Below are 16,574 nucleotides of genomic sequence, written 5' to 3' on the forward strand. Positions count from 1 at the left end.
TATATATATATATATATATATATATATATATATATATATATATATATATATATATATGATGACCGCATATATAGCTATACAATTATGGCTAATGTCTGTTTACAATTTGCTCTGAACACTTTGTGTAATATTTGGGGGACGCCTATCTGACTGCACAATTTATTTGGAAGCATTCTGTTGCATTATAGAACTATATTTCTGGAGTTATATGGTTCATTTTAGGAAATAAAATAATAAAACACTTTCGATGTGTAACAAAACACATAGATATGGAACTTTAATTTCCGAAGGGAAGTAGCACTCTGTCGAACAGTTTCCCAATATTGGAACCATTAACTTATGAGTGGATGTTTACCTATCCACATCATTATGCACGTTTGGGGTTATTGCCAGGTGAGAAACCTTCCATCTATTTTTGTAGAAAATAGTGTCATTTACCCATCCATATCGTTATGCTCTGTTTGGCAAGTCCTGTAGCTGTGTCCTCTGGTAATGTTATTGTGCATTTGCATAAAATGAGCACCTTTTAAACATCGGTTTTATGTGAACAATATCCTCTGTGTTTGGAAGCGTGCTACTTTGCCACCGAAATAAAATGATATTTATTCGTGTGCGCGTGTGTGTATGTGGGCACACACACAAACGACGTGTGTAATTCTAGAAGAAAGTGCGCACTCCGAAATTTATCTGCAAACATGATATATTCCATCAAATCCTTAAAGCGAGGCGAGTTTATGAATTTAATGAAACAAATCGAGTTTGCACATTAAACTTTGGAGTGCTTAAAGTATTCTACAATTTACACGTGTGATTTGTATAGAATTAATATATATATATATATATATATATATATATATATATATATATATATATATATATATATATATATATATATATATATATATATATATATATATATATATATATATATATATATATGGTAACCCTACTCTTTTTAAAAATGGTTTTACATTTCCTTGATGACGTGGACTTTTTGAATTGTGTTTTGCGGCCCGGTCTGGCTGAATGGTGTGTTTTTGCAAAGGTGAATGATATAAAAAGCGACTGAAATTTGCGCGATTACCAGCAAGAAATTGGCCAGACCCGTGTAAATAGATAAAAGGTGAACTTTGTTGGTCATGTGCCACCATCTTTCTACCTGCACTGACTCCGTACATTATAATTAGTAATGGGGAAAAAAACAACTTCTCGACGTTGATGAAATGTATTAAAAAAAATGTCAAGGAACGAATTCTAAATAAAAACATCTCTACAAATGGACGTTTTGTGGAAAATGTCTGCATTATAAGTGAAAGATCACAGGTTTTTTTCATTTGTGTTACTCAAAAAAAGGTCAGCAATTTGTAGTTTTTCCTGAGTTTCTTTTCAAATCAATTGATAAACAAATGTTTTCAAACCCATTAGATGACAAAGCTTTCCATCTCTGACAAACTACTGTTGTCCTATTCGTATAACCCACACGCCTGCCTCCTGTTACTCTAAAAGTATTTGTTTTTCTTTCTTCTGACGTCCATAAGGGATGGGGCATTTAAAAGGTCTCAATCTATTGTGGTTGGGGGTGACCTCTGCACTAAAAAGCGTCTAAGCTGACTTTGACAGTATTCCCTCTGCATAGCATTTAACTGTGTCCTGTATTGGCCCAGGAAGGTGAACTGTAGTTGATTACTAACAACAATGGTAATTTTAAGTGTGCCTGGTGTTGGGCACAGTTTGGCATATTTAGTGAAATCTCCTACTATAGGACAGGGAGACCATATAGCTACTGTTTGTAAGACATTGGCCACAACAAGTGTTTGAGAATGAGAGATTTTACAGCTAGTGGACACACCCACACTTACTGTCAATGTGAAACCTTTTAACAAGTTTAAGCCTGTAGTAGGACAGAAAAGAACTCTAAGTGTACTTACTGTTAGCGGTGTACAAGGTGCACTGAAAAACAAATGGAAACCTTAAGTTAGCATAAGTGTCATTCAGAGTAATGAAAACGGATAATAACTTAGGAAATCACAACACAAATGAACAAGATATTCAAACCAATGACTTTACATGACAAAAGTGTTACATAGGAAGCAGCACAATATACTATTGCTCAAGGACTCCACATTTAAATGAAGTCATTGTTTTTCTGTACGCGTCACTGACTTGTGCTTATCACCAGCTCTCAGGCACCAGCTGCTTTTCATGGGTTTTCTTACAGGATATGTGAATGGTTTGTATCTCTATAGCTGGTGTAGTACTTGAAGCAACTACAGGGCAGTTTGTGCATCTAAATATAGAGTGAAGATACTCATTGAACATGATGGACACTGTCAACTTGAGTGATCGAGGGCTCTGACAGTGTCAAATGAGGCTGATTGAGGCCTGGATTCCAGCAGAGTGAACATCTTTGGGTCCATGTCTTAAAGTCAACTAAGGTTGAGGTTTGAGGATTGGATGGTGAAGACTGTATATGACAAAGGTCGGAGCCTATTTTAACATGTTTACCAACATGTCAATATATATATAACTTGTATCTCACTCAACTTGTTTAACCCTTCGAGGCACAGGATCTGACAACTGGGCAGTGGCGGCAGGCATTTCTCGCGGATGGGGGGGGGCTGGGGCAGGTTTCGCAAGGAAGGTCTGCAGCAGGGGAGGGGAGGGTCGCAGGTGGTGTCGCATGGGCAGGGAGGGCTGCGTCTTCTCTGCTCCTGCTCTCATGCCTCTGACCGGAACAGGAAGCAGGCAGCCAGGCTCCACCCCTAAGCCAATCAAAATGCTCAAATGGAGCGTTGTGATTGGTCTGAGCGCAGTGACACATCGCTCAGCCAGGGGCTGGAGGGGTGGGCATGTTTTCCGCGCAAGCTGTTATGCAGCCTGGATGGAGAACAGGGACATGCGCATGACTGGTTTGGGCAGCCCGAGAGGGCCAACCAAACAGTCACTGCGCACTTTGGAATGGGCAAACCACTCCTCCCCTGCCCTGCTCAGAGAGCAGAGCGGCCCCACCCATCTGCCCGCCGCAAAGTAGCAGGACACGTCAGGAAGCATAAAATGATAATAACTTAAAGGTATTATCATTTTATGTTTCTCTTCTTCATACTGCTTAAAAGAAGTGGGGCGATGCTCCTCCGCCATAGTGGAGGAGCCGCCCCTAGGTCAACCTGCACACCAGTTTTGGCATCCAAATGTAGTGAAAACTGCTTCTTAAATTCGGACTGAAGAAAGGCCTTCAATTTAGAAAAGCTGCAGAGAGAGGACTATTTAAGATGCAGACCAAGGGTAGTGGAGAATGTGAATTGAGCATGGTGGATCTTGTGAATTGAGATTTGTAAGGCAATGGGTTCTGCCACTTTCTTCCACCTGGATTTTTTGCTTTTTGATCCCCTTGGTTTTTTTTTTTTTTATAAGAACATACTTTATTGTTTTTTACCAACATTGTTCGCGAAGAGCCATATTATACATTTACATGCTGAGATAAAGCATTGGCATAAGTATAAAATATAGCATTTTGTAACTTAACAATAAACATGCTGCGAAGAAAAAAGAAAAGAAGCAATCTCGTCGAAAGTTGACTGTGTCCCTGAGTCGCTACCATGGTGATCAATCCCTGTCATTAACTTGTTGGCCATAAGCATAATCTATACGTTAGCCGTGGAGCAGTACGTCTAAATCTGATGATGTGGTCTGTGGTGTCAGTAGGACCAAGGCAATACCTCTGTAATCTGCCCAGTGCTGCCAAATGCTTGCATGTTTTTGAGGGCACCCTGAGCCCTAAACTCAGACTCCTCCAGCCCATACAGAAATCTAATCCTCTCTTTCAAACACCCAGGAAAGGTGGGGATTATGCTTTCCATGAGCGAGCTATGTCTCGTTTAGCCAAGGTCAGACCCAGAAACAGCAGGTGGCGTGTGTACCTGTTACCCCCAACATCCTCAGAGATATGTCGTAACACGAGCCGTGGTGTACTATGCAGGGTCCACCTAAGCCCCTCGACCAGTCACCTAAATACTCCCTTCCAAAAGCTATCTTGGGCCGTACATGTCCATACTGTGTGTAGGAATGTGGCTTCTTCTGCGCCACAGCGTAGGCACACTGGGGAGGCTATGAGCCCAGCGTTTCAAAGCCTCAGGTGTGTGTAATATGCTCTGTGTAGGTAGTTTAGGTGGATCAGACGCAAGTGCAATGAGACTGCGGCCCCCCCCCCAGGCAATTCCTTAATTGGGACTCGTAATTTGCGAGTCGCAATTAAGGAATGTGTAGGAATCGCACATTGTTTTTGCGATTCCTACATGCATAGGCAATTGCGATTCTTTAATTGCGATTTCTTAAAGCTTGCAATTAAAGAATCGCTATTGACTATTTTGATGCATGTGCATCTATGTGTTCCCCGGCGATAATCCCATGCACAAATATGTATCTACCATGGATGTCAGCCCACTTTCACCAGCGTAAACACGACCCTGCCATGTATCGGGATGGTCACACCCTGTGAACCCCACATAAAGCCTGTGTGGAATGTGTGTACATACCCATACCGGGCCAGACAGGGTGTTTCTGCACTGAGCATGCATATCTCTTGTAATAGGAGGATGTCTGCACCTATATGTTTGACCTGATGGAGCACTGCGCCCAGCTTAATCTTGTCTAGCATTCCTCTCGTATTCCAGCTCACTATATATAACTGTCCAGAGGAGTGCGCTAGAGGGTTGATCCCCTTGTTTTTGACTTTTTGTTGTGAGTGATCCTCACAGCTGGTGACTCACCCATTGTAAATACACGGTAAATGAACTACACGAGTGAGAGCTGCATGTGTGAGACTCCTGTCATGTGCAGCCCGGTAAGTGTGCACAGGCAGCCTGGTGCCGAGGGGACTCTGCAGGATTAAATATTTACCTGGGGTAGGCCTTATAATTTGAGTGTAAACTCGTAGGGAAAATTAGTGTGGTTCACTGTCTTATCTGCAGTGACACTTTATTATACACCTATGGGGAAGACTGCTTTAGAGTTCAGTTTCAATTCACTTTGGCCTACTGAGACCAGTAATGTATCAAATGGGGTGGAGCCTACATGTGAAACCCAAATCTGAGAGTTCCAAGAAAATATCTGTACAGCTCATGGGTCATCCACAATTGTCATATTTGACTGGCTCAGCTCAAGATCAGAGCCATGACAAGTTAATTCCATCTCTCTCCAGCAGCAGGAACCAAGGCCACCCCACACAAAGAGAGTAATTGACAGTGCTTCACTCACCTCCGGTGGAGGAAAGGGATGGGGATGAAGGGTCTGCATCAATCAGTTTTCACACTGTCACAGGGATGGGTCAGACCCAAGGCACTGTACCAAGGAGGGAGCCCAGACTTCTGGAACCAGCAACGGAGGGGACTATGCTTTGATTTTTTGTTGGGAAAGACCCTGGCAGTGATGTCAGTTAGGGGTGGAGCTGATGGCCCCAGAAGAGATATAACTAGTGACATCTGGTTGACACCACTTTAAGTTGTCCCAACATGCAGGAGGGTTGGGACAGGGGCGGGAAGGTGATGTGGCACCCCAGGATAGGCCAGAGAAGCCTGTCTTCTAGAATGTTTCACCCCCAATTCAAAGGTCTTGCACAAGGGGGAGAGCTCTCTCTTGGTTGTGCTTTTTGCTGTACACTGGGACTGGAGGCAGCAGCCATGGATAAATGGAAGGAAGAACACCCTGATATCCATCTGGAGTAAGGACTAGCATTGAACCCAAGACCAGTGGAGGTCTACCGAGGCACAGGGAAGCTGGTCCCTTTAAACCACCTAAGAACTAGTTGGGGAAAGAACTGGACTTCTGCGTCAAGTAGGAAGGAAGGACCAGAGGAGAAAGTGAAGGCACGCTGGTGCAGGGAGCCAGTGGAATCAGCTGTCTGCAAGTTCACCACCTTAGAGACCAGGCAGCCTGAGGGAAACAGCTCTAGGTGGATAGGACTTGTCACCCGGAGCAAAATGAGCCCAGTAAGGAGCAAAACGGCCCAACAGGGCCTGAGGTATGAGCAGTAGAAGGATTTGTCCCTTGACCCCCCCCCCCCCTGCAATCCCAGCGCATGGAGCTCCACTGCCCAACTGCTCAAAAAAAACCAAGGTGGGCCAGGGCCAGAAAGTCACTGCAAGGAGTAATTTTAATTTTTAAATGTTACGAGGGGTGTTCGTGAGGCCCCCTCCCCAGAGTTAAGAGAGCCTGAGGATTCCAACTCCCAGGCCAATTCATGTATTGGGAGCCCAGGACCCTGACCCCAGATCCACTATGGGCCAAGAGGATCGGAAAGTGCTGTTGTGCTCCAATACGAGAGGGAGAAAAAAACTGAGCCTAGGATCCCCAACTACGGGCCCCTAGCGAGCCACGAAGCATGGGGGTACCTACCCAAATCGGTGGTTGGCCTGCCCCGCATTCTGTGCCTGGCCACCACCAAATGAAGCGCCCTCTCCTCAGGAGCAGGCCAGGAAAGAGAACTGCTGTCTCCAACGACAGCATGAAGAAGTGGTGCCTGCACGGGGACCCGGCGTGGCAACCAGGGGTTGGCCCCCTAGGTTGCCCCCAATGCTCGGAGGCTGGCTGAGGTGCTCAGGTGAGACCAGGCACCTCCCCATGAAAGCAGAAAGGAAAGGGGACACATAAGGCCATGTGGAGCAACACAAATAAGCGACAGGAGCCGCTCATTATTATTCACACTCCCGGAGGGAACAACCCATAATGCACTGCAGGGCAGAAATTAACAAAAATACTTTTCACTAGCTCTAAGACTGTTGGGCCACCGCCGAAAAAAGAAAAGGAGAGTGAGGGAGTTGCAGGACTTCACAACCACTCCCAAGGAGGCCCAAAGGCATTTTCACAATGTGCTGATTCTAAGTCTTGTGGATCAAAGAAGGGAAGACCACCCTGTGATCCCTGGTTGTTCTCAAGCACTCCCTCGGCTGAAGTCCTACAGTTGGGAATGCAATACCCTCTAGGGGCTGAGTTCATGGATGCAAGGTCTATGGTCTAAAGTGTGTTAAAGAAGACATAGAGACATGGTGGAAGTTGGAAAATGCTTTATTCAAATATTGTTGTCGTAAGGATATGAACAATGCTTTATTGAAAGGTGTTCTTCATGATAGTTTAGTAATGCTTTTGTTTAGCAATTGTTCACCATGACTTTGGGCAATGCTTTATTAAAACAATGTTAATGACTATGCTTTAAGGGTTATTAATGCTGACAGTAACTCATATTCCTGATAAGCTGCTGTTAGAAATTAGGTTACTGATTGACAGGCATGTGAGCCCTGGGCAAGCAGCAACCACAATTCAGGGTAAGTCACAAACAAACCCCAATTTAACCTGTGCTCAATCCTGTGGCAGCTTGGCACTGAGCAGTCACGCTTAACTTAGGGGCAGTGTGTAAAGTATTTGTGCAACACTTCAAACAGTAAAGCAGTGATAACTCAACACAAAAAGGTCCCACAGCAGGTTAGAAAACATAGCTGAATTTAAAATGAAACAAGACCAAAACAACAAATATCCAATCAGTAGAACTGGACATATACATTTTTGAAGAGTAAACCGAAAAATAGCACCTAAAAGCATTAAGTGCCAACTGCTGCTATCTGGTTGTGCTGGACTGGTTCCAGGCCGACCGCAATGAAGAGCAATCGGATACAGTCCCAGATTAGTCCAGCTGAAGCTTCACCTTCTCAAGTTTTGTGTGAAGAGTCCTGCTCACATTGGAGAGGGTTGCAAGGAGCAGGGAGGGCATCATGAGCGGTCATCAGTGTGGCTTGAAGAGCCGCCCTGGTATTGCATGAGGGCGGGCTGGAGCTTTGCGTTGGTGGTACTCCACATGCGATAGATCATTACTGTGCAAAGAGATGGGCTGGCACTTGCTCGCACTGAATTTCAGTGCTAATTGGACGGTTCAGGTGGCCAACAGACTAGCCCTTTGAGTCACTCTGGAGTCCTGGGTTCAAGATGTGGTTGAGGGCAGCAGGTATCAGGTCAGCACAGAAGGGTAGCAGTTCCCTTAGAGCAGCAGTCCGGCAGGGTGGCAGTCCTTGTAGCAGCACATCAGTCCTCCTTCCTGGCAGAGTATCCACAAATTCAGAAGTTTACTGCAGAGTTGATGTCTGAGATCCTTCTTTTATGCACAGTTGTGCCATTGAAGTGGGGAGAAACTTTTAGAGGCATGCCTTTGAGGTGCACAAATACCCTGCCTTCCCTGCCCTAGCTCCAGACTAACTATAGGGTGAATGCAGCTCTTTGTGTCGAGACAGGACACAGCATGTTCAACTGTAAGTGGGGCTGTGCCCAGCTCCTCCTTCCTCTTCCTGCCACTGTTGGCCCATCCACTCACACCTAGGCTCCCATTGAGGGTGGCTGTATAGGAGTAATACACAGAGCCCAACTGTCACCCACACCTAGTCATGTGACCCAGAGACAGGTTGCAGGCACCGAATGCTTAAGGCAAAAATATACCAAATTTCTAAACGTGTCATTTTCAGAATTGTAATTTAAAATCCAACTTCAACAAAATTTAGGATTTTAAATTAGGATTCTAGACACCAAACAATAACCGGTTATCTCTTCCCATTTGGAAATTACACTTATAAAATGTAATAATGGCAACTCCAATATTATCGCATTGAAGAGATTGGCCTCGCAGTAGCGAAAAACTAATTTAACCACCAAGACATGTAAAACTTGAAAAGTTTATGCCCAACATTTTCAATACATTGCACCCTGCCCTTGGTGCTGGCCAAGGCCTACCTTAGAGGTGACTTATATTTATTAAAAAAGCTGGTTTGGGCCTGGCAAAAGGTTTATTTTGCCAGGTCAAAATGGTTTAAAAAATGCACACACCGTTTGCAATGGCAGGTCTAAGACAAGAGGGGTGGGCTATCTAAATGGGTGGCACAATCAGTGTTGCAGACCCAATACTAGCACAAGCCTTGGGAGCATGTAGCACCAATTTTCCAGGGACTTATAAATAGATTAAATATTCCAATTGGGTAATATGCCTATTGTTAACATGTTTTAAGCAGAAAGCCCAAGCAATTGAGCACGGGTTAGCAGTGGGAAAGTGTACATAGTCCTAAAGCCAACAAACACAATTCAGTAAAAAGTAGGGGGAGAAAGGCAAAAAGTTTGGAGGGGTGGGGCCCTGCAAAGAAGACCAGGCCCAAATGCTGCAATGCTCTATTAATGATGTGAGCACCTAATTGCAATGCCTGATTACTCATAATATGTGCAGAAGATAATGTCATGCTTTAATATTGGTAATGTGGGATGCTATGCCTTAGTACTGTGAATTTTGGGGCCATTACCTTAGTACTGTGACTTCTGGGGTCATGACCTTTTAGGTTGTCAAATGTAATGTTGCTAAAGAGTATTTCTACCAGCCTTATGTATATTTGTAAATTACTGAGGGTGTGTGTTACTATTGAGAGTGTGCATGTGTGTCAAATAAAAGTACTTTTACTTTTCTAAAGGAAAGTACATATTTATTGGGTGTTATTATTGCGTGCCAGAGAAGGGTGATTACTAGCCCACACTACTTTCCCTAAGTAGGCCTTGGACTGCTCTGCTTCCTACCCTAAAAGAGGTAAGTGCTACACTGGGGTGTTTGGTTCCCAGTGGAAGCTGAATGTCAACCAATTATTTGTGCAGGCCACACAACTAATTGCCTGTTTCCTCACAAGATGTTTGCAGGATGTGGATTGAGATTAACAGATTAAGTATTGAAGATGAATGAGGCAATATTGTTAAGATCATTGGAGTCTAGGATAGATATTGAACCAGACTGAATATTGAGAATATCTAAGTATGTTTAAATGTTGTGAACAACATATTATGTAAAATAGTTGATTGTGGATTGGGGTTGATTGAGGCTGTGGATTGAGGGTGACTATTGTCTTCAATTGATTGTGATTTAAATTGCAGATTGAGGGTGATTAATATACGGGCTTAAAGTTGTGGACTAAATTAATGGATTATTTTGAATTTTGGATGGCTGAAGCAGTGGCCTAGTGTTGGATAAAATGGTGGATTAAGTGAAGCATTTTGATAAGTACAGTTTCTGGATTGTGGTTAGATTTTGAATCTAGCTGAATGTGGCTTGGTTTCTTTTATACCCTGTGTTCCTCCCTCAAGGAAGAAGACCATCTAAACCAATGTCACATCATTTAATCCCAGACATTATTGTATATACACCAGTAAGATGTTATGATGGCCGGTAGTGATTGACGATGACAGATTCTAAAGTTGCTTATTATGGTGTGCTTATCACTCTGTGTGTGAAATATATCAACCTAATCACATGCAGTCACCAAGCCAAACACTATCAGATTGAGAATATGAGTTAATCTAAATAGAGTTTCTATTCTAGAATCTAGAATGTTTGGGGGAATTACCCACCAACGCATAGTTACAGTTCCCTAGTTTGCAGAAGAAATGCAACAAATACATAAATTCCCAAAGATGTCAGTAGGGTATCTTGTGTACAGCTTCAATTATACAATGTAGGAGAATCTGGCTGCTGTTGTCACATCAATGTGCAAGCAAATTGCTGTACCCAGAAGTCGACGATCACTTCCTCCTAGGGTCACCTTAGAGAGAGGGTAGTTGGTGAAAGGTTTCTGCTACTGCCAGCAACACCTTTACCTGCACTAGGTTTTGTATATAACTAACGGGCGCCCCAGGGCATTTGTCCTTGCTCCTTTACTTTAGTAGTCAATGGGAACAGAACAAGGATTGATAAAGGAGTACCAGTGAACATGGGTTTCTGAGTGTTTGCTGCAAGTACAGATGGAGAATCAAATCCTTATCATCTTTTCACTTGAAGAGGAAAGGCCCTAGCTTTTATTTTGTGATCAGATTACAAGCCCTTCTTCAGAAGTCGCTTCTGAAGAAGGGATTCATGCCAGAAATACACTATCTTTAGAAAATCCTATCACTAAAATATGCCATATTATGTAAATATTTCACATATAAACTGGATCATCTAGGACAGTGGTTCTTAACCTGTGGTCCCGGGGCTCCCGGCGGTCCGAGAAGACTAATCAAAGGTGACTGCTTAGAAAATGTAATAATATTAACAAATTAATAAAGTGTAAATAAATAAATAAGCAAAATGTAGATTTGAAAATGTTAAAACTTTCTGTTAATCTGAAGGAGTTTGAAACTATAGGCTAAAAATTAGGGGGCTTATTTACAAGGCCCTTGCGCCACTTTTGCGTAATTTTTTAACATGGGAAAAGTGACGCAAAAGTGGCGCAAGGGGCTTAGAAATCTGCCCCTAGGTTTGCATCCTCAGATTTATTCATGAGAGAAGTGACACTGCATCAAACGGAAAACAGTATGGAGGATTCGTGGCCTCCATTCAATTTAGAAAAGCTCCAACATTCTCATTACATTTTAAATGTTGATTTTTTTATATTTGCTTGCGAATCAAATTAAATATTTTATCATTCATATATTTGATTCATTAGTTTTTTTGATGTAATGTTTTCCGGTTTAAATTATGGAAAATGCTTAGGTCAGGGTCCTCGGCTTCCAGTAAATACTCAGTGGAGGTCCCTGTATTCAAGTGTGGATCTACAGAAGTCAAAAGGTTAAAAAGCATTGGTCTAGGGTTAGATAATGAATGGGCATCAAGTTTCAGAATGTATTGAAGCATACTTAAAATGTTTGGATAGCTGTTAGTCAAATGGCATTAAATTGGCATTATTCATTTTCAATGGCAGGTGTCAGCCATGCCACAGGAATAATTAAGATGTACACTGTTCAGTACATGTGAGTTTTACACAACATTAGCTCAAGTGACATACAGGGCTCATTTTGGAAGGATGTAAAATACAAATAAGAGAAGATTTTGGCTTCTATTGAATTAGTAATCATGGAATATAATAGCATGTTTTTTTTTTTCCCCATGTCCTATGATTACGCTGCTTGGAAGGGTCTCCTCAACTGGTCCCCTTTGGCTACACATACCCTACAAGGGTGATTTTGGATACAAAGTGGGTATTATATAGCAGCATGTTAGCCTAGATGGTACCACGTGGCGAATAAGAGGTTGATGCTATGCACTGCGGGGTACTCCGGTAGGAATCGCTAATATCCCCCCCCCCAGTATATCTGGGTCAGTGTTCCTGTCATCTCCTCTATCTTTCTGTTACTATATGGTCACCAAGGGCGAATATGAGGACAACAAACAAAAAACAAAAAAAAAAAGGATGTAAAATACATATTGTGCTCCTTAGTGATAAGAATGGCAGGTTGAGGGAAGCAAGGGTTATGATAGGAAGAATATAATAGCCAAAGCATTTGTTTGGTCAACTGTTAGGCAACACAGTCCCATCCATTTTCCTATCTCTACCCACCACATCATGAATCTCAACCGCACCACCCCTGTTTGCCCTGCCATAATGGACCATGGGGGCAATGGTTGGTTTATGGGAAGAGGCATCCTTAAAGGAGCAGTGTCGAGCCAGAGTCAGAGCATTGACTTACAGCTGGCATCTCCACTATGAATATTCCTAAAGATGATGTAGTTGTAGCTGCGCTAGGAGTCCAGATGGTTCTTGTGGTAGAAATGACAGTAACCATTGTCCCAGGGGTGCGGGTGGTAACTCCAGAGACTGGTGCCGCTGTCGGGGCGGGTTCTGCCATTGCAGTAGAACTCTGGAAAATAGAAAGGGATGGGGTATAAAACCCTTATGTGGATTATATTTTTGGTTTCCAATTTGCTGTGACAAAATTTGTGTTGAGATTCAGTATTAGAATATTAAAGGCTCTCAGTGACAGTGGACCCACTGCTCGCCACCCTGGGATTCATGGATGTCGAGTCAGAGTTGTTAGACATAACATGTTGGGGGAAAATGGTCACATGTGGCCTTTTATGGGGGGAAAAGGACAGTTGTATGAGGATTTTAGAGATTGCACTCCTACTACCCGTGTGACATACAGTGTACAAGGCAACCCTTTCAAATAATCATTGGGCATCTATGGGCAGACAGAAGTGAGGCTTATTTTTCACTGCCTGGAACCTTTGATGACCATGCATTCAATGATGTGACTGTCATTAAGATTGCCCAAATGCTTAAACATCAGAGGATGTTTAAGTGTGCAAGAGTAAATGAGTGCACCCTGGGTTTGTAGGTCTGTACCCGTAAACCCGCTTAGTGTGCTGCTTCATTGCATGTGATTTGGAAACCATTATAATCCCATCACAGTTATCTTTGTGTCCACCTCACACTGACACTGTTTTACAGTATCAACCCACCAGTTTCAGCTTGTGGAAGTTCTGGTGCGCATATGGACATCAGCGCTTTACACTGCCTTATCAAGCTCAAGCAAGATTAATTAAGCACATGACACTTGAGCTGTCCTAAAGTCGCAAGTTTGGAGCATCTCCACCTTTGTTCTGGAAGCAAGGTTCAATCAACATGTGTATTTTTGGATGATTAGGGATGCATTCACTTTTTTATTGGTTTTTGCATCACGTTCAATCATGGATAAGTGGAAAAAAACTTCTAGAGATTTGTATATTCCAGATAGATTTAGACATACAGAAGAGGTGGACTTATAAGTCCTTGAGGAGCTTTGAAAGGGTTATGAATGGGGACAGTAAGGTGAACCCCTTTGTCTTATGTGCCTAGGATCCTCTGATCTAACCCAAAATATTTTTTTGATTTGGGATGAGTACTCATCACCAAAGAATACTCTAACACTGTGCTGTATTAACAGCATACCCATTCAATGCTGATTGTGTTGCATCAAGTTCAATCATGTTCCTCACCCGCTATCTATTGCTAATTCCCGGGTGAAGTAGGGTCCAGCGAGGAAGAAGGCTGGGTTAACTCAGGTTCCAGGTGGGGATGGACCTAGAATAGTGGTGGATTGTCAGTCCCATAGGGAGCTTAGAAGGGGCTAGGAATTGGTACAGTTAGGTGAAACCCTGCTACTTTTGTGCCTGGGATCTTCTGCTCTAGACCAAATGTTTTTATTTGGGAGATTACCTGTTCCCCAAGACTGACCTCATATCCAATACTGAAACAATGTCAGAGTTTGTCACAGCAAATTTGAATGCAAAATTGTAATCATTTAATAAGGGTGGAGTTTTTTCAAATGCATGCATGAGTTACATGATGCTGTTATCTTGGTGACTTCCCTCAGTTTCCCCCAGAATTGAAAAGAAGAAAGCATTCTGCATTACAGTACTCCATTCAAAATGGAACTTTGGAAGTGCAAATACATTTACAGTAAAGCCTCAGAAAATGCAACATGGTGCAGCATTTTAGGCATACCCCCACCATACTACATCGAGTTACATTTCAGTCGCACTCCACAAAATTAAGTATTTCAACTTCCATATCAATCGCAATGGTTGAAACTGTATCCATACGCATCACCACCACTGGTTGGCAGAAGAAGTGGTGCTGAAACTGCAGATCATCGGCACAGGATATGTAACTAGAGCAGGGAACAGCACTTCCCCCTATACATATTCCATGCCTGCAATCAGGGGAGGCAAGTGGATGCCTTGAAAAAAATACAAAGCATCTGCATTGCAGCTACAACTAGAGCTAGACCATAGTATACTAGTTGCAGCCACAGTGTAGTAGCTGGAACCAGACCGGGTGCAGTGACATCTTGATTACCGAGCAATGGCTGCAGAAGCAGATCATATCTCAATCAATATATGTTCTCTGCTTCGTTTGGGCATATATGTGGAATGCAAGCGCCGAAACGTGTCAACTGTCCCTCTTATAAGATGCACTGTTGGTGAAAAATTAAATTTAAGATATCCCATGGCTGTGTGTGTGTGTATGTGTATGTATATATATATATATATATATATATATATATATATATATATATATATATATATATATATATATATATATATATATATATATATATATATATATATATATATATCTTGTATTTTTTGGGGTGAATGGACGGGGTAAAAAAGACATTAGTTGATTAACCGTCAATAGGGCAGATGATGAACTGTCCTTCCTTCGACAGCCCTGACTCTGTTGGGCCACTAGAGAAGTGTTTCCCCAGCTATAAATGAGGCAGACGGATGCAGCATTTGGCAGTCAGCTTACCCTGTCAGCCAAACTCTGAATCTGGCCTTTGGCTTTCTCCAATGTGGTTTCTCAGTTTTCTTTGTTCTATTAATCCTCATACTTTAGCGTTAACAGTTGTTATTATGCATGTGCCTCTACCGCTCACCTTTAGCTGTTGGGATTGTTGTTGTGGCGGAAGCCACAATAAAGCAGGCATCTGACAGCCAAGGTGCAGAAGCTGTATCTAAACACTAATTAGGGCAACTACAGTACAGCAGCTAAAGCCTGAGCTGTTGCATGTTACTGGCTTCTTTGTATCATATGGGACAGTAGAGATTCTCTAAAACAGTGGCCTTCAATTAATGCCCATCGCTAGCTGTTTTGGCAGGTCCAGGAGACCCAGTAGATTGAACACACTGTGCCGTGGTAGTGGCTGAAAATGGGTGTTTGAAGTGAGTAGTCATTCTGATTTGGCAAATTGGGAACTGGGTTTGACCCAGGATGACCATAAATGGACCTAGATACGGGTCATATGTATATCGGTACTGTGAATCAAATGCAGGGATGGCCGGTGTTGATTTTAGTGGACAATTTGTTCAATAGCCCAGATTTAGAGTTATTGACTGAAGGTTACTCCATCACAAATGTGAAGGGTATCTGCCTTATTATGAATGCAGTCTAACTCAAGCCCTCATACTTTTTCAAGCAATTCAGTGTAGCACCCACATTTTCATCAGCTGCGTTGGCATTCTAAAAGACACACAGCCTCGCAGTGGTCACTGTGCTTTGTTTAGCACAGGGTTTGCACTGGAAGCTTGCCCTCCCAGCAGGAGCGGCCCGTGCAGGGAAGAGCGGTGGGGCAGGGTGGGGAAGAGTCAACAGACAAAGAGGGAAAATGAAATAAAAAGAAAGACTCTACTTACCTTGCGCTCACTGCATCGCCGACTCGGTGATGCGGCGAGCGCAAGGTAAGTGGTGTTCTTTTTTAAATTTCATTTTCCCTCATCATCGTCTGTGGACACCCCGCCCTACCTTTTTTCAATGTGAAAAAGTTCCTCTAAATTTCCTTAGCGATTTGAATGTTTAGTGTCATTTTTGTCGAGGATACGGCCCCAGAGGGCAGATTTTTACCAGAATTTGACACATCTGGGGTGTTTTATGTTAATCACCTGTGAATTACTTTGTGAAAACCATAAGTAAAGGCGGTAGTAAACTTGATATGTTGTTAATAAATTAAATGTGTTACTCAGATCAAATAAACTTCCCATATTATAATTTACAAGCAGTACACAGGCGAGATATATGCAAAATCGAATCCATCATACTTACAGTGTGTTCCTCTGCCTGAGCTTCATTATGGTGAACTAAAAGAAAGTTAATAAAGACACGGTTAGTCCTTCTGCATTGCAATAAAGTAACTTCAAAATGGAGGTTCGTTTGAAACAGATAATCAGGCTCAAGAAACCATTCCAGTTTGTATACTCGTTTTTAGGCAATGCA

General features: G+C 42.6%; 1 protein-coding gene across 2 annotated transcripts in view; it reads right to left on the minus strand.

The window, feature by feature from the left end:
* LOC147684692 (uncharacterized) overlaps window positions 1–16,574 on the minus strand; it is a 197,845-nt gene that overhangs the window by 168,623 nt on the left and 12,648 nt on the right. For both annotated transcript variants that reach the window (XM_086940528.1, XM_086940527.1), the window contains exons 3-4: window positions 16,404–16,438; window positions 1,929–1,950 (exon numbers count right to left, since the gene is read on the minus strand). In XM_086940528.1, coding sequence (XP_086796654.1) covers window positions 1,929–1,950; window positions 16,404–16,438 — 57 coding nt within the window. The remainder of the gene's footprint in view (window positions 1–1,928; window positions 1,951–16,403; window positions 16,439–16,574) is intronic.

Source organism: Lissotriton vulgaris, chromosome 10, assembly GCF_964263255.1.
Source record: "Lissotriton vulgaris chromosome 10, aLisVul1.2, whole genome shotgun sequence".
NCBI classification, from domain to species: Eukaryota; Metazoa; Chordata; class Amphibia; order Caudata; family Salamandridae; genus Lissotriton; species Lissotriton vulgaris.